General features: G+C 38.9%; 2 protein-coding genes across 3 annotated transcripts in view; one reads left to right on the forward strand and one right to left on the reverse strand.

Moving 5' to 3' along the window:
* LOC136268196 (CLIP-associating protein 2-like) overlaps positions 1-20,818 on the reverse strand; it is a 161,743-nt gene that overhangs the window by 91,123 nt on the left and 49,802 nt on the right. The gene's annotated exons all lie outside the window — the stretch shown is intronic.
* LOC136268185 (uncharacterized) overlaps positions 1-20,818 on the forward strand; it is a gene marked incomplete in the record, with an annotated part of 163,046 nt that overhangs the window by 79,242 nt on the left and 62,986 nt on the right. The window contains 1 exon segment of the mRNA XM_066063444.1: positions 7,355-7,444. Coding sequence (XP_065919516.1) covers positions 7,355-7,444 — 90 coding nt within the window.

The raw sequence follows: 20,818 nt of genomic DNA on the forward strand, positions 1-20,818 counted from the left end.
TTGCTGTATGCTTAGCCTCTTTAAGGGTTTGGGGTGGGTGCCAACCTCATGCAGGATACAGTAATTGTCTTCCTGGCTATATGTTGTGAAGTAAAACTCTCTACTTCCCCCTCTTTTTTTTTTGAAATTGAAGGATGAGCTAGTTGTTAGCAGTCACTCCATGTCGATTTTGATTCCTAGGCAAGTAGTGGACCTCCAATTAATTTAACTGTGACTGGTCTAGTAAGATCAGGAGGCTGTAGATTGTGGACATACGTAGTTCCTGGTCTTGCTTTGATGCTGTGTGCAGGTACCTTGCCACCAGCTGCAGTACAAAACCATCATCCGAACACTAGGTCAGACATTTTCAGGGTAGGGCAAAGGCCAACCTTGTTTATATAATTGGATTCAATACCTAGTGAATGCTAAGCTGCCAAGCCTAGGATCATCCTGTGTACTTCTTGAATGCCAGCTTTTACTAAAGGAGACTCCAGGAGCTACTAGAGTAGCCATGTCATTTATCAATGTGTGTAAGACAGCTGTGTTTCTACTATTTTCACTGCTCGAAATAATGTTCCAATTTCTGTTATTTTATTGCTGGAGAACAGCCTTACAAAGGCGGTAATATTTAAAGTGGCCACAAGCTTTATCTCAAGCCAACTTTTGAGGTTTGTACACCAACATGTTGAAACTTTGCTGCAATAGCTTAAAGCACCTGTTTTCCTGCTTGGACTACAAGCCGTATGTACATCATGTTATGATATTGTTTCACTGCTTTTGGTTTGCGCACTGAAAAACTCCGAACGGGTACTAGTACATTAGTACATTTTAGTGCTTCGTCCAGACAAATATACTGACAGTTTGACAGTATGCTCAAAAAGTATATCTTGGGAGCCCTGTTATTATACTCCTGCACAAGGAAATCAGTTACCATTTCTCTGGTTTACTTTGCTTAGGTATTAGTCTCAAGGAGACAACCCTTTGGCATTGTATCCAAAAAAACACTTCTACCTTCTTTATAGTGCCACACGTCTTGCTAGATAGCCAATCACTTTGCTTTGATATGTTGCAGTCTATATTTGTGGCAGATGACTCCTGTGCATCCAAGACTGCTGTCTGGGATATAAGTAACAACTGAGATATTCGTGATCTGACAGTTCCCATATCCACTGCTCCAAATAGAGTGAGGGTGGACATCCCATGACATAGGGATCAGAGGCTGCAGCCCTGTTTACTGTCCAATACTCATACATAGGTGATTCATGTACACATAATGGCATTCCCTCTGATGGAATATGACATCTCAAATAAGCAGGGAGAGGCCTGATAAATTACACACCATAAGGTGGAAAGCCAGGCCTCCCCCTAATACCATACCCTACTAGTCCTGAAGATCTACTCATCTGGTCTGGTAGCTAATAAACACCACATTGCTAATGGGATTTGAAACAAATGAACAGCCAGGACCAGTTGGGTATGGCATTATCTTGGGTAATCATAGCACATTTCCTTGAGACCTGAAGTATCCACAGATTTGCGAAGTATCAATCAACATAGCAACCACTAAGACGGGGACTCCTGTAATGGCTACTACTGATTTGTTGAGTCTGCTATTACTGCAAAATTAAAGCTTGCAGCAGCGGAAGTTGAACTGTGATTGTTGATAATCCAAGTAGCAGGTTGGTGGCACCACTTGTATGTGCTGACAGAGAACATCAATATTTGTTGCTGCCAATGCAACAGGTATTATTTACTCTTGGTATTATTTACTATTCATGAATGATATAGCTTGCTACAAGCCCCTAACTGCCAGGCAACACTTTAGGTACACCCCTACCATACAGCAAGCCGGTAGGTATACCCCTACCATACAGCAAGTCGGTAGGTATACCCCTACCATACAGCAAGCCGGTAGGTACACCCCTACCATACAGCAAGCCGGTAGGTACACCCCTACCATACAGCAAGCCGGTAGGTACACCCCTACCATACAGCAAACAGGCAGATACACCCATACCATACAGCAAGCCGCTAGGTACACCCCTACCATACAACAAGCTGGAAGATTCATCCTTACTATACGGCAAGCCAATAGTTACCCCTACCATACAGCAAGTCGGCAGATACACCCCCACCATACAGCAAGTTTGTAAGTTGTACATCTGGTCAGTAAAATTCTTTACTAGTTGAGCCCTGAAGGGCAAACACCGTAGTGCATGAGGTATTCACTGTTCACAACAAATGTTGGTCACTGTAAAGTGCTAATAATAATAATAATAAATAATAATAATGCTGTTGACTGTTGACTAATAATAAGAGTTTGTCCCATAAAAATCGCACTGGTTAAGGGTAAACAACACTTCTAATTCTAAGATGTAGCATTTTTGGGTGCGGTTATGTACATACTTTATGCTTTAATTTGTGATAAAACTTTTGATAATTCTTAGCATTCTAAGCCAACTATTTGTGTTTCATGTCTATAAATCACTGCTCTCATTCTGTGATTATTGGGTGAGCTGACCCAACACTTAACTATGTTTTGCAAACAATGATACAATGAAAAACTCCAAAATACTTAAATGTGTGTGTACCTGTGAAATGTATCTCGCAGCAATTTAAAACAAAATTCTATAATTCCCACAGTTCAAAAGTGTGTATTATTTCAGCTCAGGCTGTTTAATCTAAGAAACTCTTGGTAGAGTGGCAAACAGTATTCATTTGCTGCTCTGTCTGTTAAAAGTAAGATGTTCTGCAACTGGAGAACAAATATAAGCTGTGTTTACCATGAGTATAGGTGTACCCCTGATCAACGGGAAGGTGCGCCCCTATGTACAGTATCCCTGTAAGGTACACCCATATCATATAATAAATTAATCAGTAGGTACGTACATCCCTCTAACATCAAGGGAGAATTATGACACCAGGAGAGATGCAGCTTAACTAACATGACCTCACTTCGAAGTCCTAAGCCAAGAATACATTTCTCCAGAAATTTAATTATCACATCACAGTACTAACCATCCTGTTGATAACACCATTGCCTTAAACAGGAAGTGAGGTGTTATCTCCATCAGTGTCATACTCCTCTACAGAATGTATTTCTTATGCTATCTTCCATGAAATGCATGCAGTGACTAGGTGCATTACCCGTCTGTTGGCTGGATCTCCTTGGGTTATGCGAGACAGCAAGCATGTGGCTGTGGTGTGCCAAGTCTTGTAACTAGCTTAATAGTACCCTACGTGCTACCTACCTGCATTAGCGTACATACATGATTGTCAGCTGCAGAGCTGAACAAACTGCTGTAGTTGTGACTCTGACATAAGAAATACTTGCTGCCACAGTAGCATCTAAATGGCAAGCTGAAAGTGCATGCCTACCACAGCCACATTATCTCCATGATGTCATCCTGGGATGGATGGTCTTGTTGTAGCTCAGTGGAGATTGATAATAATGCTGTAGTAATACTCAGCTGCTCCCATACTTGATAAGTTCCTGTACTACACCCTGTAGCTTTAATATCAACTCAATAAAACTCTTCCACTAAGCTTTAATATCAACTCAATAAAACTCTTCTACTAAGCTTTAATACGCGCGGGCGCTTATAATCTTCAATCGATAATCCCCTGCACGAAAATAGCGGTCTGTGCCACGCGAGACTAGCTTTTAGGTAAGGAAAATAACTACTGTTTCCCACCCTTGTTAGCCAAATAATAGGGTTTATAACATGGCTTGATCATTGGACAGTGTCCTTAAGATAATTCAGTTGTATATCGGTGTATCGTATCGGTTTTTAGCAGCAATATCGGCTCCCACCAATATAGTAAAAAGTTCTATATCGGCCACCGATACGATATGTATCGGTATATCGGTACACCTCTACTTTCAACACACAATGTTTCCCATAATTACTCTGGTCCCGCCCGCCCCTTCACAAAAAGAGAGGGTCTGGTGAAATACAGATATTAAATCGGCGGTAGCCTAATTAATACGTGCCAATGACATTTGCACATAAATCGTCTTGGAAACACAATGCAATTGTTTGAATTGAAGTGCAGTCATCTGACGTACCCAGCAGTTACGTATGCTGTTTAATTGAATTCCTTTTAAAATCAAGACACACTTTCATGCACAATTATACATGCTTACTTAAAATGTGACCAACACCAAATTCTTATGTCCCTGGCCACACAACTCTGTGGGACCTGTACTATCAAATTTCCTCTGTGTAGCTAAAGGATAGTCATACCTTAATAGAGTCAGGCAACAATTGTCATCATCATCATCATCATCAACATATCTACACTCTCACTATCGCAAATGGCACTATTATTGCACCATCAGCCTGTTCTGCTAGTCTTTCAAGTGGCGTAGCAATCCTTACAGTTATCTCTGTTTATTTCTGTATTTCATATGTTAAAAATTTAACATCCGGCACATCGATACATCTGGCCTCTTATTGATATCATCTCGATTATCATCATATAAAGTAGCTGTTGTAAGGCTTATTATAAAGAATGTGTTGTAAGTGTATGAATAAGGGATTATAAGGTGATGGTTATAATGTAGGTGTAATAACATTATAAAAAGAGGTGTGATAATAGGGGTATTTTTGTTACAAACGGCATGCCATATACACGTCAGTTTAGTGGTGATCTCTACTTAAAAGTACTACCATACTGTTTGGTACAGCATTTATAAACCAGTGTGACATGCTTGGAATCAGTTGGTACAGTAGTAAAGGATACAGCTATTATAGGCTGTAGTTCTATTCCTGCAAACACCCAATTTTTTTATTTTTTTAAAATTCAGTTTTCATTTTTGGTTAACTTTTAAAGACACGTTTCGACTGCTCTATTAGGGTATTTGAATGTTATATTAGAGTACAGCAGTTTTTTAGTAGCAGTTTTCAACCCTACTTTACTATCAGCATATGGTACACATTACTCAACTTCCACAGTGAAATTGATGTATTTATCACAAAGTGAACAATTCTGTCAATGCTCTACTAGTACTGTTATGGACCATACACATATTTTGTCCCATACATGTATGGGATAGCCCATACACACAGGATAGCCCATATGCAATTGGGCTCCCATACCTATATAGGCAACCTGTACGCATGGGTATGGGGCAAATATCACTTTTGTATACATAGCTTGGGAAGCTTTAGAGAGTTAATCCACATACCCAACTTATTCACATAATCAGCTTATCAAACCCCAGCAGGGAGCTCAAGTATAGGAAGCTAAAGGTTGCATGTTGAATAACTACTCCAGAACTGTGGTCAATAATATTGTTAGGGTTAGTAAGCCAGAACTGGTTTTCTTTTCCAGTTGTGAATAGGTCACTTATTGTTAATTTGATGTTTTCAGGTCAGGAAAGTTAACCTAACCAGTATAGGAAGGTAGCTCAGAAAACTAAAGCATCACAGGATGTCAGAACAGCTTTTTAGGGATAGTATTATCAAATTTCCTCTTTTAGCTAAGGGATAGTCATACCTTAATAGAGTCAGGCAACAGTTGTCGTTGTCATCATCATCATCATATCTACACTCTCACCATCACTAACGACACTATTATTGCACCATCAGCCTGTTTTGCTAGTCTTTCACGTGGCATAGCAATCCTTACAGTTATCTCCGTTTATTTCTGTATTTCATATGTTAAGAATTTAGCATCCAGCACATCGATACATTTGGCCTCTTATTGATATCATCTCGATTATCATCATATAAAGTAGCTGTTGTAAGGCTTATTATAAAGGATTTGTTATAAGCATATGAATAAGGGATTATAAGGTGATGCTTATAACATAGGTGTAATAAAAAGAGGTGCTATAATAGAGGTATTTTTGTTACAAATAACATGCCATATGCATGTCACTTTAGGGGCGATCTCTACTTAAACAGTACAACTGTACTGTTTGGTACAGCGTTTATAAACCAGTGTGAAATGCTTGGAATCAGTTGGTACAATGGTAACGGATGCAACTATTATGGGCTGTAGTTTTATTCCTGCAAACACACAAGTTTTTTTTTTTTTTCATTTTTGGACTACCTTTTAAAGAGATGTTTATATGAAGTGCTTGACTGCTCTATTAGGGTATTTGAGTGTACGGCAGTTTTTTTAAAGCAGTTTTCAACCCTACTTTACTATCAGCATATGGTACACATTACTCAACTTCCACAGTGAAATTGATGTTTTTATCACAAAGCGAACAATTCTGTCAATGCTGTACTAGTACTGTTATGGACCATACACATATTTTGTCCCGTAAATTTATGGGATAGCTCATACACACAGGATAGCCCATATGCAAATCGGACTCGTATACGTATATAAGAAACCTATACACATGGGTATGGGGCAAATATCACTTTTGTATACATAACTTGGGAAGCTTTAGAGAGTTAATCCACATACCCAGCTTATCCACATAGGCACATACCCAGCTTATCCACATAGGCACATACCCAGCTAATCAAACCCCAGCAGGGAGCTCAAGTATAGGGAACTAAAGGTTGCATGTTAAATAACTACTCCAGAACTCTGGTCAATAATATTGTTAGGGTTAGTAAGCCAGAACTGGTTTTCTTTTCCAGTTGTGAATAGGTCACTGATTGTTAATTTTATGCTTTCAGGTCAGGAAAGTTAGTATGGGAAGGTAGTTCATAAAACTAAAGCATCACAGGATGTCAGAATAGCTTTTTAGGGATAGATTAAGTTGTATACTACTAGCAAAGTTTTAGTCCACCCATTAAGCATGTGAGTTGAACAAATTGTTTTGTGCCGCTGGACTTAATTGGTTCAGCGCCACCTTAACAGAACAGTCCTAAAAGTAATAAGAAGCTTTTGAAATTGTGCATTAGGTAATCTCATTGGCTTCAGAATACTCTGATGTTTTATTAGAATACATTTATCTTTCATTTTTACAGGCTGACTGGTATCCAAACCCAGTAAAACCATCTAGTACCATTCTTAGCAAGTTGTATGGCTTCACCGATGAACTAGTGTAGAAGGTGTGCTTTAACGTATTGTGCAGATTATGAGTGGGGCTAGTATGATCATGTGGAGACAAAAGTAAAAAAGTGACCCTTCACTAGTTGTAGCCATGACTACCATTAGAGGGTTAGTGTTCTCAACCTGAGCTAATGAGGGAGTGGGGATGAAAGGTTGAGATGGTGATTGTAGCGTACTCAAAATTTTCTCCGTAAAGTCCCTCATTAGGCCATTTTGTATCGTATATGAGATCATAAATAATAGTTTTATCTGTTGTACTATGGGATCATGTGATCCATCTAATTCAGGTGTTATACTAGTAGTTTGTGTTAATATAGTAAATTAAAGCCATATAACTGTTGTGTTCCCACAGTTTGGTGCTACACCTCTACATCGGTGTAATAGTGTGGATATGGCGAAACTCCTAATTGAAAAGGGTGCAGATATTCATGCAGTCGATGAGGTGAGCTAATAGAGTTTTTAGTGTGTGAGTTATATGGCTTCAGTAAACTTATTGTTGAGGTTGTTAGTACACAACCAAACCGTTTAGTGGAGTTACAAACATTATCCAAATTGTGTACACTATTTTCTTATGCTTGTGGTGTTCACCTGTTATCACTAGTCCAGTGGTTTACTGACATAGTGGATGATAATAATGAATCACTGTATACGAGAGGGTTTTCAACACACACTGTTCCCAATGATTAGTCTGGTGCCACCCGCCCTTTCACAAAAAGTAAGGGTCTGGTGAAATACACCCAGATTCGACGGTAGCTAATTAATATGTGCCAATGATGTTCACACACTAATCGTCTTGGCAACACAATGCAATTGTTTGAATTGAAGTGTAGTCATCTGATGTAACCAGCAGTTACGTAAGCTGTCTAATTGAATTCCTTTTAAATCAAGACACACACTTTCATGCACAATTATACATGCTTACTTAAAATGTGACCAACACCAAATACTTATGCCCACATGTCTCTGGCCACACAACTCTGTGGGACCTGTACTATCAAATAGTGATGCACCGATACCGGTATCAGACTTCTATCGGTAAAGCTATAAATTCCCGATACCAATTGATACTTTAAATGATGTCATTTAGTTACTTATCAAGATGGCGGCGTACATAGCACATTGAATGGAGTTGAGCAAAAACTGATATAACCCATGAATTCCTTAAAAGAAACCAGCCACTAGCATTATTAGTACAGTGGAAACTGAAGTAAGCCACGAAATAAGATTCATTGAAGCCATAAACTATTATATTCATAATTGATAGCCACAAAACCAGCAAACTGCAGTTGATGAGATTAGCAAATGAATTTAGTAAGCTAAATCATGCGGAGCCAACTTGCTTAATAACATTTTTAACTTTAACTGTGACTGGGAATTTCGGCTTCAGCAAAGCTACAATTGCCTGCTCAACAGATAGTGGAACATTACTTAAAGAGGAATCATAAAGATTTACTGTATGCTCATCACAACCTATTGTGGAAATAGTAACGCAATGCTTCTCTGCTTCAAGATATATAACCTGAATGGCGTGTTTAGGATTTCTGAGCTGAGAATTCAATTTAGAAATTTTGCAACAAAGTTGACTGAAAACCTCCAAAGTGTGGAAATTGCTTCTTGAGTAATCCACTTGCTAAGTTAACAATTGTGTCTGTTAATTGCTTTCCAGTCTGAATAAGATGTTTATCTTTTATAGTTAATTTGTGTTTACCATGGGTTACCCAAAGTGGTATAACATTTGACATGTTGTCGCTCCCATCATCTGGTGACAATACTACAATTTCATTATTGTAATTCTACTTGGTGATACTTGCTCCAATTGTTGTATTTATGCAGTTATGAATAAAAGATGCCGTGTCTTCATTTATCGTTAATTCTCTTGCTGTGTATAGATTGGAATGTGACTGATGATTAATTATGGTACCGTTCACTTCTGTGCATGTATGTTGCACTTTAGAGAAACATCCTTCAGACAATGTGCAAATATATGCCTTTGAAATTTGTGTATAGGCAACAGTCTGATCATTTGTATAAGTGAACGTGCGTTGCTCACTGGTACTAGATGCACATATGAACCAAGAACAAAGTGCTCCAATGTTAGAGTGGATAGAGACTTTATTTTCTTTAACCTGTCTGTCTCTCTTCAACTTCTCTTTGTACTTGGCGAATTGATCTACTCTAACTATGTATGCTGATACCATTTACCAACTTATCCCAAAAAATGTAGAACTCTCCCAATTTGATATCATTGTTTACTATTGGGATAGAGCTATCGATATTTGTATAAGGTAATAGCAATTTTGTGCTAGTATTATAGGGCTGCTTAGCTCTTACCCTAAGCAGATGATCACTTGACACTCGTTCCCTTTCTTGTAAAAGCCAAGCTAAAGTAGATTTCCTGATTTATAGAGGTTCACCATTGTGAATTACTTCAAGGAACCTTTGGTCCAGTCTCATTTTAGTTGGTTTGTCATTGCTTGTAGTAGTTTGTTCAACTGGCTTGTACAGCGGAATAGTACTTTCATCAGATCCATCGATATCTGCATTGTTTATCTTCTTTCGACATACAAAATTAATTTGTTTCTTCAAGGGTTGATCAATTATTTCATGCCTATACATTACTTCTAATTCTTCCATTATATCTTTGCATTCTCGTACACTTAGCTGTGACTCTGTTGGTATGTCCATTTCTTTCTGTCTGTCCATTTCTTGCACTTCAATTTTGCCATCATCTTTTACATTGTCATCATTTTCTTCTACTAAATGTTCTCCGTAATTTTCTTCTACATCACCTACATCACCAAACGGCACGTTGTCCCAGTTATCATTCTGCACTAGTAAATCTTTCATACCCAGATGTTGAATGGAATTCTTGGATTTTTGCAATGCTGATCTTACTGCCTCTTCTATATTTGCATTTGTAATGGTCTTTACAGAGTGTTGGTTTTCTCTATCATTACCCTTAGCAGTGGTGTTTGGGAAAATGATACCAATGCTACTGCTTTGAGACTCTATCTCAATTTGAATCTGCAATTTGTGAATCCTCCTTAGCAAGCCAAGAATATTGAAATTCACCATTTTGGAAATGGTAGGAGTCATGCTCCTAGCAGCACGGAAACCTTTCTCGCATGGCTGTGAGCAAAGCAGCCACGGGGAAAAAATGATAATCAACTCCAGTTGATTTACTTTTGTCCCTTAATAGCATCAGAAGCAGGATTAGTGAGCATTCAGCTCAATACAAATATAACTATTTAACGAAATATAGTTGGTCTCCAGACTATATTTCTTGTAGCAGACAATCCACTGCCTCCGGTATCTTGCAAAAAACAGAGCAAACCAGGCTTCTTCTATGCGACGCAAAGGACTCAACTGCTTATCTAAGTAGCTGTTTACAATGCTTTTCATCATCTGTACGTAACATCTTGTACCCTTTGAGTCAGGAAAACTATCTAACAAAGCTAACATGTTTATGCTGATTGTTCGATTCACAGCTTCAAAATTTTGCCTGTCTTGATGATCAAGATCTGTTCTTTGTGATACGTTGCTTGAAGCAAGTGAAGGTGTGAGGCTAATGCTGAATATTTACCCATTGGTAAAACTTGTGATAAAGTAAGTAACCGCGCTTTCAGTTTCACACCCAAATCACTGTATCTTGAACAAAGCACACAGCCTCTTCAACTTCGATGAAAAACCAAGATTTCCAAGTTTTTGGCACTGAACCCACCAATGACGCACCACTTTCAAGTGAAACGTAGTCATATTTCTTTGAAGTGTAATTGTACAACTTTGACACTACACGCATTGATGTCAACAACCTACCATCCCCATCAGCACCGAAACTGATCACTTCAACATTTCTTTTTTTACACTCCTTCACAATATATATCCATCATAATGCCACCATGTTAGCATCAAAGCAGTTATCAGTACCAATTAAGCACAAACAAAATGGTGGTGTGTTTGGTGAAAGTGTTTGTGCCATGTAAACATAAGCACTGGAAGCTTTTTTATTGTTTTCAAACATTGCTTCTATTGTGCTTAAAGAGCTTGCCTGAAATGACCCAGACAACGGTAACGAATCTTTGTCAAGTGGCAGGACAAAGCCAACTAACTTATCCTTGGCTTGATCGCACTCTACTCTAGATATTACTCTTGTAGTATCCTCTGATATAGACGCCACTCTAGATGCACTGTATGTTTCTAAATGAGCAACAAGCTGATCAAATGAAAAGAAAATTCGCTTTCAATCAATGGAGTATACCGCTTTGCAGCCTCTCATTTGACAGTAGATAATGATGGAAGAGCCACTGGCATGTTTTTATGAAGTAGTTCATATCCAGAGGATCCTGTCCGCAGTAGCACTGAAAGTGAAAATTTTCTTCACTATTTTAGTATGTCTTCTTGCTTGTGACACATGTTTACAATTTTCACAAGCAGTATACAGCAGCTCACGAACGAAGCAATGGTGTGGAAAAATGTTCAGGAAGCAATGAGTCAGACTCCTTATCGGTACACGGTGGTGGTGTAAAATCTTCCAGAGCCTTTGAGATTTTATCAACAATAGGATAGTAATTGGTCAATAAATACTGATTAAGGACAAATTTTAAGTGCAGCTTGCTTTGCCTAACAGCATAAGACCAATCACTGTAAACCTTAGGCCTGTGTTGTGATGAAATTGACTGCCCCTCTTGATCCACCACAGCAAGAGGGGCCTTACAAAAATCCTGAGGCCCAGAGTTGATGTTGGCACTATCACCTACAACCTCATTGTTATCAGCTGTGGATTTGCTGTCATTGTTTGGTGTGCAGCAAACTTTCTTTCTCATGTTCAACTTGAGATTTGTCTTTAGAAATCAAGGAATCACCACTCCCAACGACGCTGTTACCTTCTTCACTTGGAGATACATCTTTACTGTGGCTAATGATTGATGGTTGACTCTTTTCTGTTTTGGCTGATCTGTTGACAATTTAAACAAAGGCTGCTGCTTTGGCTTTGTTTTCAGTACCCCTACACCCTTGTCGTCTTTAATCATATGCTTTTCAATACATGCTTTTATATAGCTCATCCAATTTGAAAGTATCATTGTAAGTTGGGATGCAAGATGCTTTTCAATATAGCTCGTCCAATTTGAAAGTATCATTGTAAGTTTGGATTTTTTAGACATCAATTTATATGACTTGTCACACAATTCACAATAAACAGATGCACAAGGGTGTTCTGAGTGGTCTAACTTTACAGAAACTCTGTAATCTTTAAATTCCTTCAGTTCTGATAGATAATTTTCACCATCTGCAGCTTACTTTCGTGGCCAATCAGCAATTCTTTTTCGGGCATCATCGGCTATTTCCTTCAGGTCATATGTAGTGTGGGCTCTCTCTTTTGTTGTACTAGTTTCATCTGTTTTTGAAATTTTTTGTTTCTTTGCAGAAAATGTGCTAGAAGAAGACCGCTTCTTTCCAGCTAAAGCAAATTTTGATTTTACAGAAATAATGAAATCTGTAGTTCTGATTCTATGCCCTGGAGGAAATACAAATTTCCTGTGCATTGATGTGGTTGCAGAAGTATCTCTCCTAGCTTTCATGCACAGTAGGTGGAAAGCAAGAATCATCATCAGAGTAATGCTTTAAAATAAATGACTCAATTTCATCCAAACTATTTCAATTTCCATTTGTACCACAACATTTGGCGTGTCATAGCCAGCATTAATAAAGCAATTCATAGCATATTCAGGAATGGATTGCTCCATTAATGTTAAAAACTTGCTGTCCTCCATGGTAGAGTATATTCTGTGGCTTGCGCAACCTGGACTAGTTTTGTGCTTAGTCGTAGGAATGTAAGAGTGTAGATAATAATGGGAGGAACGCCAGAACAACCCGGATCGGCCGGAACAGCGTTATTTTTGCGATTGCAGTCACGTGCAAGCACTAGCATGCAAGATTATAAATACTACACAGAGGAATGAAGAAACATTGTCTGCTAATATGTTCTATAGCATTTATATAATCCTTACTTGCACCCAATCTGCAGGATGTAAGATAAGTCAACAGAAAATCGAGCGTTAATTAGGATTAGTGCACATAACCATGCATCCTAAACTACCCCAGCTATCTCAGCTACACTCCATACCCTTAACTAATAACCAAATGATTTGAAAGATAATGCAACTTCTAGCTAGTGCTGTGCTAAGTCGCTACAATCCATTTTTGTACTGAAGGATGCCTCTAATAAATTCGGTCACTGACTACCAGTAGGCTAGCTAGCTAGCTTGTGTTAAGTGTAGCAAAACTATGTCTTGGGATTGTAGCAATTGTGTAGTTAGGAATGCTTAGATGAAGTTTTGGCTGAGAAAGATGGTTTTCAGGTAAATAATTTAATGCGTATTCCAATTAACGATCACTCTCATATTAGTTCATGTGGAATCTTTATAATCCGGCATGCTAGTACTTGCACGTGATTCCAATCGCATGTTCCGGCGTTCCGGGTTTTCCATACTCCCGATAATAATGTATGATGTGATTAATGTTCTGGAAGAATGAAATCTTGGCTCTGTACCTTGAGCTTGCAGACCAAACAGCTGTTGTAAATAATAAAACATGCATGGATAATTTCCAGGACAGCATAGTATGTCAGTTTACATCATATACATTTCAATTCCTGGATATGTAGTGTGATTGATGTATCTATAATGTAGACGCCATGGAATACATGTTTCTATAACAGTTTCTTGTCTCCTATTTAACATGAAGTAACATGAAGTGAAACTCTATTATGTTATGATTTTGGATGAATATAAATAGCCACTACGTGGCCTAATTTTCGAAAAACCTATTTTGGGATACCAGTCACTGAAAGGAGGCAGTAGGTTTTCAACTGTGCTGTGTTAAAATTTACACACTCCAGAGATATGACATGTCTAATGCATTTCAAATTAACTTTTTTTTTATGGCTGTAATGCATTAAGTGTTGTGAGTGATGATTAAGTGTGACAAATTGTGACAAAATCACTTTGTTGACAAATAATTCCATTCCTAAATAAAAAATTTGTTTCATTTTTATTGCTTCAACGAATCGCCAAATTTGTAAGTAAATTGGTGTCCCACGCTTGTAAAATTACTACATGGTCTGTATATCTTTTAGCTAACTTGAAGCTTGATAGTTGTCACATTTACTAAAAAATTTAATTACTGAAATAAAGAGTTTTTCTGGTGTGCCCAAAAGCTGACTATCCATCCAGTCATATCATGGTTAGGCATATAGACTGAAAACAAATGGGACCATAGAACAGAATCATGTTTATGACAAGCTGTCTCTATAGTGATTTGTGGGCTTTGGATTCACTTGCTAATAACAGGTGGCAAGCATGAATAATATTTTTGGTCACATTGCTCTGTTCACATGTAAATCCCCTGGAATTAGCTGGCTAACAAAACAGCTTTAATTACTACCTGGTATAATTAGGATTTCATGAGCTCCACATGGCACAAACAGCATAGCACTTACTAGGATATATCTGTACTCTAACAAATGTATTTGAAGAGAAAAGTAATTGAATGTCTGGTTACATTAGCACGTGCTAGCAGTAGTGTTGAACTTGTATGACAGTTGATTGCAATAATATTAATATTCTTCCCCTACAGCAGAAAGCTTACAAAATAATTGCTTGTCAGGGTAGTTCATATAGCTACATGCACGCTTGTATTTCTTGCAGCTACAGACTGTACAGGTATATAGCTAGCTAAATTCAGACTGTTTACTTCTATTACCTGTATGTATTAGATAGCTACATATAATTAAGTGCTGACATAAACTCACTGAATGCTTGGATAATTTGACGACTAATAAGAAGATTCAGCTAGCGGATCTCGTTCCAAAACTCCGACGATAAGTCCCGGAAACAAAACGCAGTAGCTATGAAAAATTGCTGCGCCACTGCAGAATCCAACTCCAGAGAGGATCTCACACAAGGTCACACACACTATTTCGTTGATAAAATTAACGTTGCGAAATGCAGAAAATTAGTTGGTGGCCTGTAGCGCCTAGTTCTGCCCGAGGTTCTGTCAAATATTATACACGTGAATTGCATTTAATAATTAAAGTGTTTGGAAATATACGGAATTATCCTGAAATATTTTATTTATAATATTATTTCAAATTTCACATTAAGCTTCGACGATATTTCAGGTAGGTGACAGACCCCTCGGTGGCTGGTTTAGTGTTGTTTTAGCATCTGTTATTTAGTTCCAAGGCTTGTTTACTAGCTAATGCTAAGAAGCGACAAGCTGGCCACAAAGTGAGAAGCTTTATAACAACTGGCCACAAAGCGACAAGCTTTATTACAACTGCCCACGAAGCGACAAGCTTTATTACAGCTGGCCATGAAGTGACAAACTTTATAACAACTGGCCATGAAGTGACGAGCTTTATTAGGACTGGCTACCAAGTGAAAAAAAGTTGCAAACAGGTGCAATAGCACAGCTGAAGTGTGTTAATGGTCTAATGGCGACAGTGCTGACAAGCAGATGAATACAAATGTGCTTGCTGTATAGTTACACTGATGGCTAGCTAGTTGTGTAATATGCATCAAGCAACTGGCTTGTTTGGTTTGACAGCTAGCTTGGTCAGGTGCTGGTATGGCTGATGAAGGTAAAAACCCAAATCTCACTAACCATAGAACCACCAATTAAATCAGTGACATAGAAAACTTTTTGAAGTACTGTTTAATTTACCATAACAGTCTCACATGACAACAGGTCTCTAAATGAAACTTAGAGCCCTAACCTCAGGTCTCTAAGTGTATAAATAACCTGTGTCAACATCAAAGAGAATTATTCATGTTGCTTTCTAAGAGTATTTAGTGAAAGTGCTATATCCCACCTGTTGAGTATTTTGAGACATTCATAATAACTGATGAATTATCACTTGTTTTAGTTTCAGCACATGTTTACATTTCCCTTATTACTTGTGGTAATAATCTCTTGTGTGATGATTATAGTGTTTCCTCACAACCATAACCTCACAACAACAAATGGTCCAGTTGTCCAACCATTGGCACATGGAACTGTAAACATATGCTGAAACTAAGACTGCTGGTGATGTAACCACATACAGTTGAACCTCAGTTATCTGGACCCCACTTATCCGGATTCTCAGTTAACTGAACTACGGAAATAACTACTCTATTAGAGTAGTGACTGTTCTATTGGGGTAGTTGGCAATTCTGAAATTTTTAAAAATGTTCTTTATGTATGCGATTTTAAGGTTATTTATACACAGTTTCAGAGATACAGACTTTTCAGACTTATGGACCACCCCTGGTCCCAAGGGGTTCAGATAACTGAGGTTCCACTGTATGTGGCTAAATCACCAGCTGTCTAGCCTGTTATTCTAATTGATGAAATATAGTAGTCCTGAACTTTTTTAGGAAGTGTTAAGTGTTTACATGTGATGGTCTATAAGAGTAGTAGTTAATAGTGAACTAGTTGTGTGGTTTATACTGTGTGTTCTATTAGAGTATTTTAGTGTTTTATTAGAGACTAATAATAGTGCTGAGTGGTTTTGATATTTCATCCGGAAATAGTGTCCTTTCAAAGTGTAGCAAAGTTTATATTGGGCTAGGAGAGAGGCCGGTCTGTGGTGACCACAAAGGCATGCCCAAGATGTACTCTGAGGTTAACAGTTTACTATGCTATGCCAGCCTACTTGTCTGTACTGCAGTAGTAAAATGTATTTATAACCTGATTTACAGTAGTACTTATACTTGTGGTGTTCATGATCACCTGTACAACCAGTTTATACTTGCTAGACTGAACAAGATATCAGTGCATCTCTTATGTTCACTGTATATTAAAAATTATGAATTTAAAAATGAAGTAGGAATCCAAGCGATAAAAAGTAGTGAAACAAGAGATGAATGATGGTAGCATAGCTCGGTAGGAATCCATACTTTGGCATTGAACACAAAATAATTGCTGTACCATGCCAAAGTAGGATAGCTATGCTGTAATAGCTACCATCGTTCATCTCATGTTTCACTACTTTTTATCGCTTGGATTCCTACTTCATTTTTAAATTCATAATTTTTAATATACCAGTTTGTTTAGTTTTTGTTAAGGCATACTAGTAGATCAGCTAAGCAACAAATTTTGATGAAATAGTTCACTTTATGATAAAAGCACCAAATTTTCTGTGGAAGTTGAGTAAGGTATACTAAATCATTTGAGATACGGTACCACGTCAAAATCATTGCCTTAGGACATGTTTTGAAACTTAGGTTATAAGCCCATTAATAGCTACTCAGGAAACCATGTAAGTGCACTTCTAATGCAGCCAATATTTCAGTGTTAAAAGTACAAGTATGATCCAATAGAAATATTGTCTTGTACATCTATGGCTTCATATACCATGACCCTCTGTGCTTCTTAACCAAGCTAATGACCTGGATGGACACCTCCTTTGATCAGTTTTTGGATATGACCATCCCTTGCTTGTCTATTCAGATGCAAAGTTCCAGTATATTTACAACTGAGCCAGCTCGAGCACTTTTATAGCTTCCCCAATTCATTTTGTACTGATTTTACTTTTTGGGTTCTTTGAGCATGATATGATTGGTAATTTTAATGGCACCGTATCTAATATGAAATAGTATGAATTAAGCAAATGTTGTACCAAGTTTGGTGCTTTTATCAAAAGTGAACGATTTTTTCACTTAGTCGCTCTACTATACAGCTAGCTATAAACATGTGACTGTTCTACTAGGGTGACTACTGTATTAGAGTATCTCGAGTCAGCCTGCAAAGATGTGTGCTTGCCCAAAAGGGGCGTGATTTTGATCGATCATTAGAGTATCTCAAGTCAGCCTTCTAACTTGAAGGTGTGTGGTCACTGAAATACAGCTAGCTTAAAAGGGGTATGTGATAGAAAACCAGCAGAAGTGTGAAGTTAGCAGGAGCCTGAATGATCAAGCCCAGGAAGCCGTTTAAGAACTGAACATTGTTGATTGTAATTTTGATTTTTTTGGCACTATGTATGCTGAGCTGGCAAGCTCTAGAATGTTCTATCAGTTTTTGTATAAATAGGCTGTCAATATTGTATTACGTGTCTTCGAATTAGCCCACAATGAAAGTAGAACTTGACTTTGCTCGTGCTGTACGCGTGGCTATCACACTTGGTGCTCACTTCGTTCCGGCAGTGACAGGCTTACTGGCTTGTGTATGCTACATTCTGGGAAAATATACCAGCCAGAAACAAGCGAGGGGTCCGAGATGTCAGAACTCACAGACCTTCTTAAAGCCTGGATGGAGGAATCCCATAGGCAAGAGGAGAGACGCCAAGAAGAGCGAGAACTCTTTGAGAAAGCACGGCTGAAGAACAGCACCACTATGAAGAAGAAAGACGGGCTGAACGGGAAGCTGACAGGAGGCAGTATGAAGAATTGATTCGAGGGCTAATGGAGCGAAGGCCACGGCGCGTAGAGGTAGGACCTGAGTCACTGAAACTTACCAAGCTGGGGGAGAACGACGACATTGAAGCTTTTCTCACCACCTTCGAGAGAGCAGTAGAAGCCCATGGTGTAGAGAGACAAATGGGCAGCAATTTTGGCTCCTCAGCTGACGGGGAAGGCTAGACTTGCTTATGCTGCTATGAGCGACCAGGATGCTAGACACTATGATAGGGTCAAGGCGGCCATTTTTCGTCGTTATGACATTAATGAAGAAACATACCGACGACGATTCCGTGAAGTGAAGCCAAAGGAAAATGAAACTCCTGTAGAGCTGGTTATTCGTGTCCGGGATCTGGCAAAGAAATGGTTAAAAGGGTGTGCAGAGTGGTTGATAAGCTTATTAGGAACAATTTGTTGATGTTTTACCTGAAGAAGTCAGGGTGTGGGTCAAGGAGAGGAAACCCCAAACCAGTGAGGAAGCTGGTTGACTGGCTGAGAATTACAGACAAGCCAGGAAGAGGGATCTGTGGACTCCAGGTATGGAGCCAAAGAGGAGCAACCCAAAGGTATGTTTCAGCTGTAAACAACCTGGCCATCTAGCAAAGGACTGTCCCAAAAAGACGATACCTGTGAAAGGGGAGGATGCTGTTAAAGGGGACATTTCTACTAAGGGAGAGAAGAAGAAGCAAGAAGAGTAGAGGGCATACATCAGACAATGTCCTAGTGAGGCTCTTAATTTATTGTGGACCAAAGAGTCCCCTCAAGTCCTCTCAGTAAGCCATTGGTAACTATAAGTGTGAAGGGGTGGTAGATGGTAAGTTTGTATCTGATATTGTGTTAGATACTGGTTGTACTAGAACCTTAGTCCATAGGGACCTTGTCAGTGAGGAGAAGCTGATGAAGGGTGAGTCTGTCACAATCCAGTATGCTCATGGGGATGCTGTAGCCTATCCTCTCGCCAATGTGGAATTGGAAGTAGAGGGGAAGCTGTGACAGTAGAGGCTGCAGTATTAGAGACACTACCACAGTTGGTGTTACTGGGAACAGACGTTCCGGAGCTGTTAAGTTTGTTGAGGGTCAGAGAAGGGGGAAAAGCCCTTATGGTGGTTACCAGAAGTCAGACTCAGAGGCTACAACGGGCAGCTCATTCAGAGCAAGGAAATCGTAGGAGCAGTCCTGAGCCAGCAGGATGCCGAAGGATACGATCACTCAGTAGCTTTTTTTAGCAGAAAGCTTTTACCTAGAGAACGAAGGTTCTCCACAGTAGAGAAAATAGTGTTTAGCCATTAAGTTAGGTATTGAAGCTTTTCAGGTATACTTACTGTGCAGAGAGTTTGTGATCCAAACTGATCATAGAGCACTGCAGTGGCTTACAAAGTTTAAGGATCACAATAGTAGACTAATGAGATGGAGTCTGGCATTACAACCTTACCTCTTTCAGGTCCAACATAGGAGGGGCACTGACAACATGCATCAATGCTGACGTGCTGTCCCGGATGCCATCTTGGGAGGATGATCCAACCGGACAATTTGAAGTTCAAGAGGGGGGAGGAGTGTGATAGAAAACCAGCAGAAGTGTGAAGCTAGCAGGAGCCTGAATGATCAAGCCCAGGAAACCGTTTAAGAACTGAACATTGTTGATTGTAATTTTGATTTTTGTGGCACTATAGATATGCTGAGCTGGCAAGCTCTAGAACGTTCTATCAGTTTTTGTATAAATAGGCTGTCAATGTTGTATTATGTGCCTTCAAATTAGCCCACAATGAAAGTAGAACTTGACTTTGCTCATGCTGTACCGCTTGGCTATCACAGGGTACGTCATCGTGGTTGTGATTTCAATCGATAGATCGATAATGCGTAGAATGAAGAATGGGCGTGATCTTGTGACCTATCGTGAAAGCTATCTAGTACCAGTACCTCTGTACAGTAGCCTCCATCATAGATTATATCAGTAGTCTAAGCACCTTAAATAATCTTGTGGCGTCTATTATGATGCTTCAAGAAAGTGTTGATATGGAAAATTAATGCCTCGATATGGTTTCGTTGGATGAAGAAGACAAGCAGCCTGCCGGATTGAAGATAAAAGAAAAGACAAGGCGCAGAGGGCACACACTCGTCAGAACCCAAAAAGGTACATCCCACTGGTGAGTTTGTTATTGTGGCGTAAAATGGTGGCCGTGCACTGCTTCGTTTGGCCTCTAGACTTGCGACTGTGGTCAGTCAGGCAGTCAGTCTAAAATTCAAGTTTTTGGCGATTTTTAAAATTCTGTATCCGGCCACCTGTAAACGTTTTGTTGTATTTAATGCTGTTTTATGTATTATATGGACTAGTACTATTCCGTAAAGGTGATTTTAGTCTCATAAGATATCTCTAGGAT

Source organism: Dysidea avara, chromosome 10 (assembly GCF_963678975.1).
Source record: "Dysidea avara chromosome 10, odDysAvar1.4, whole genome shotgun sequence".
Taxonomy (NCBI): domain Eukaryota; kingdom Metazoa; phylum Porifera; class Demospongiae; order Dictyoceratida; family Dysideidae; genus Dysidea; species Dysidea avara.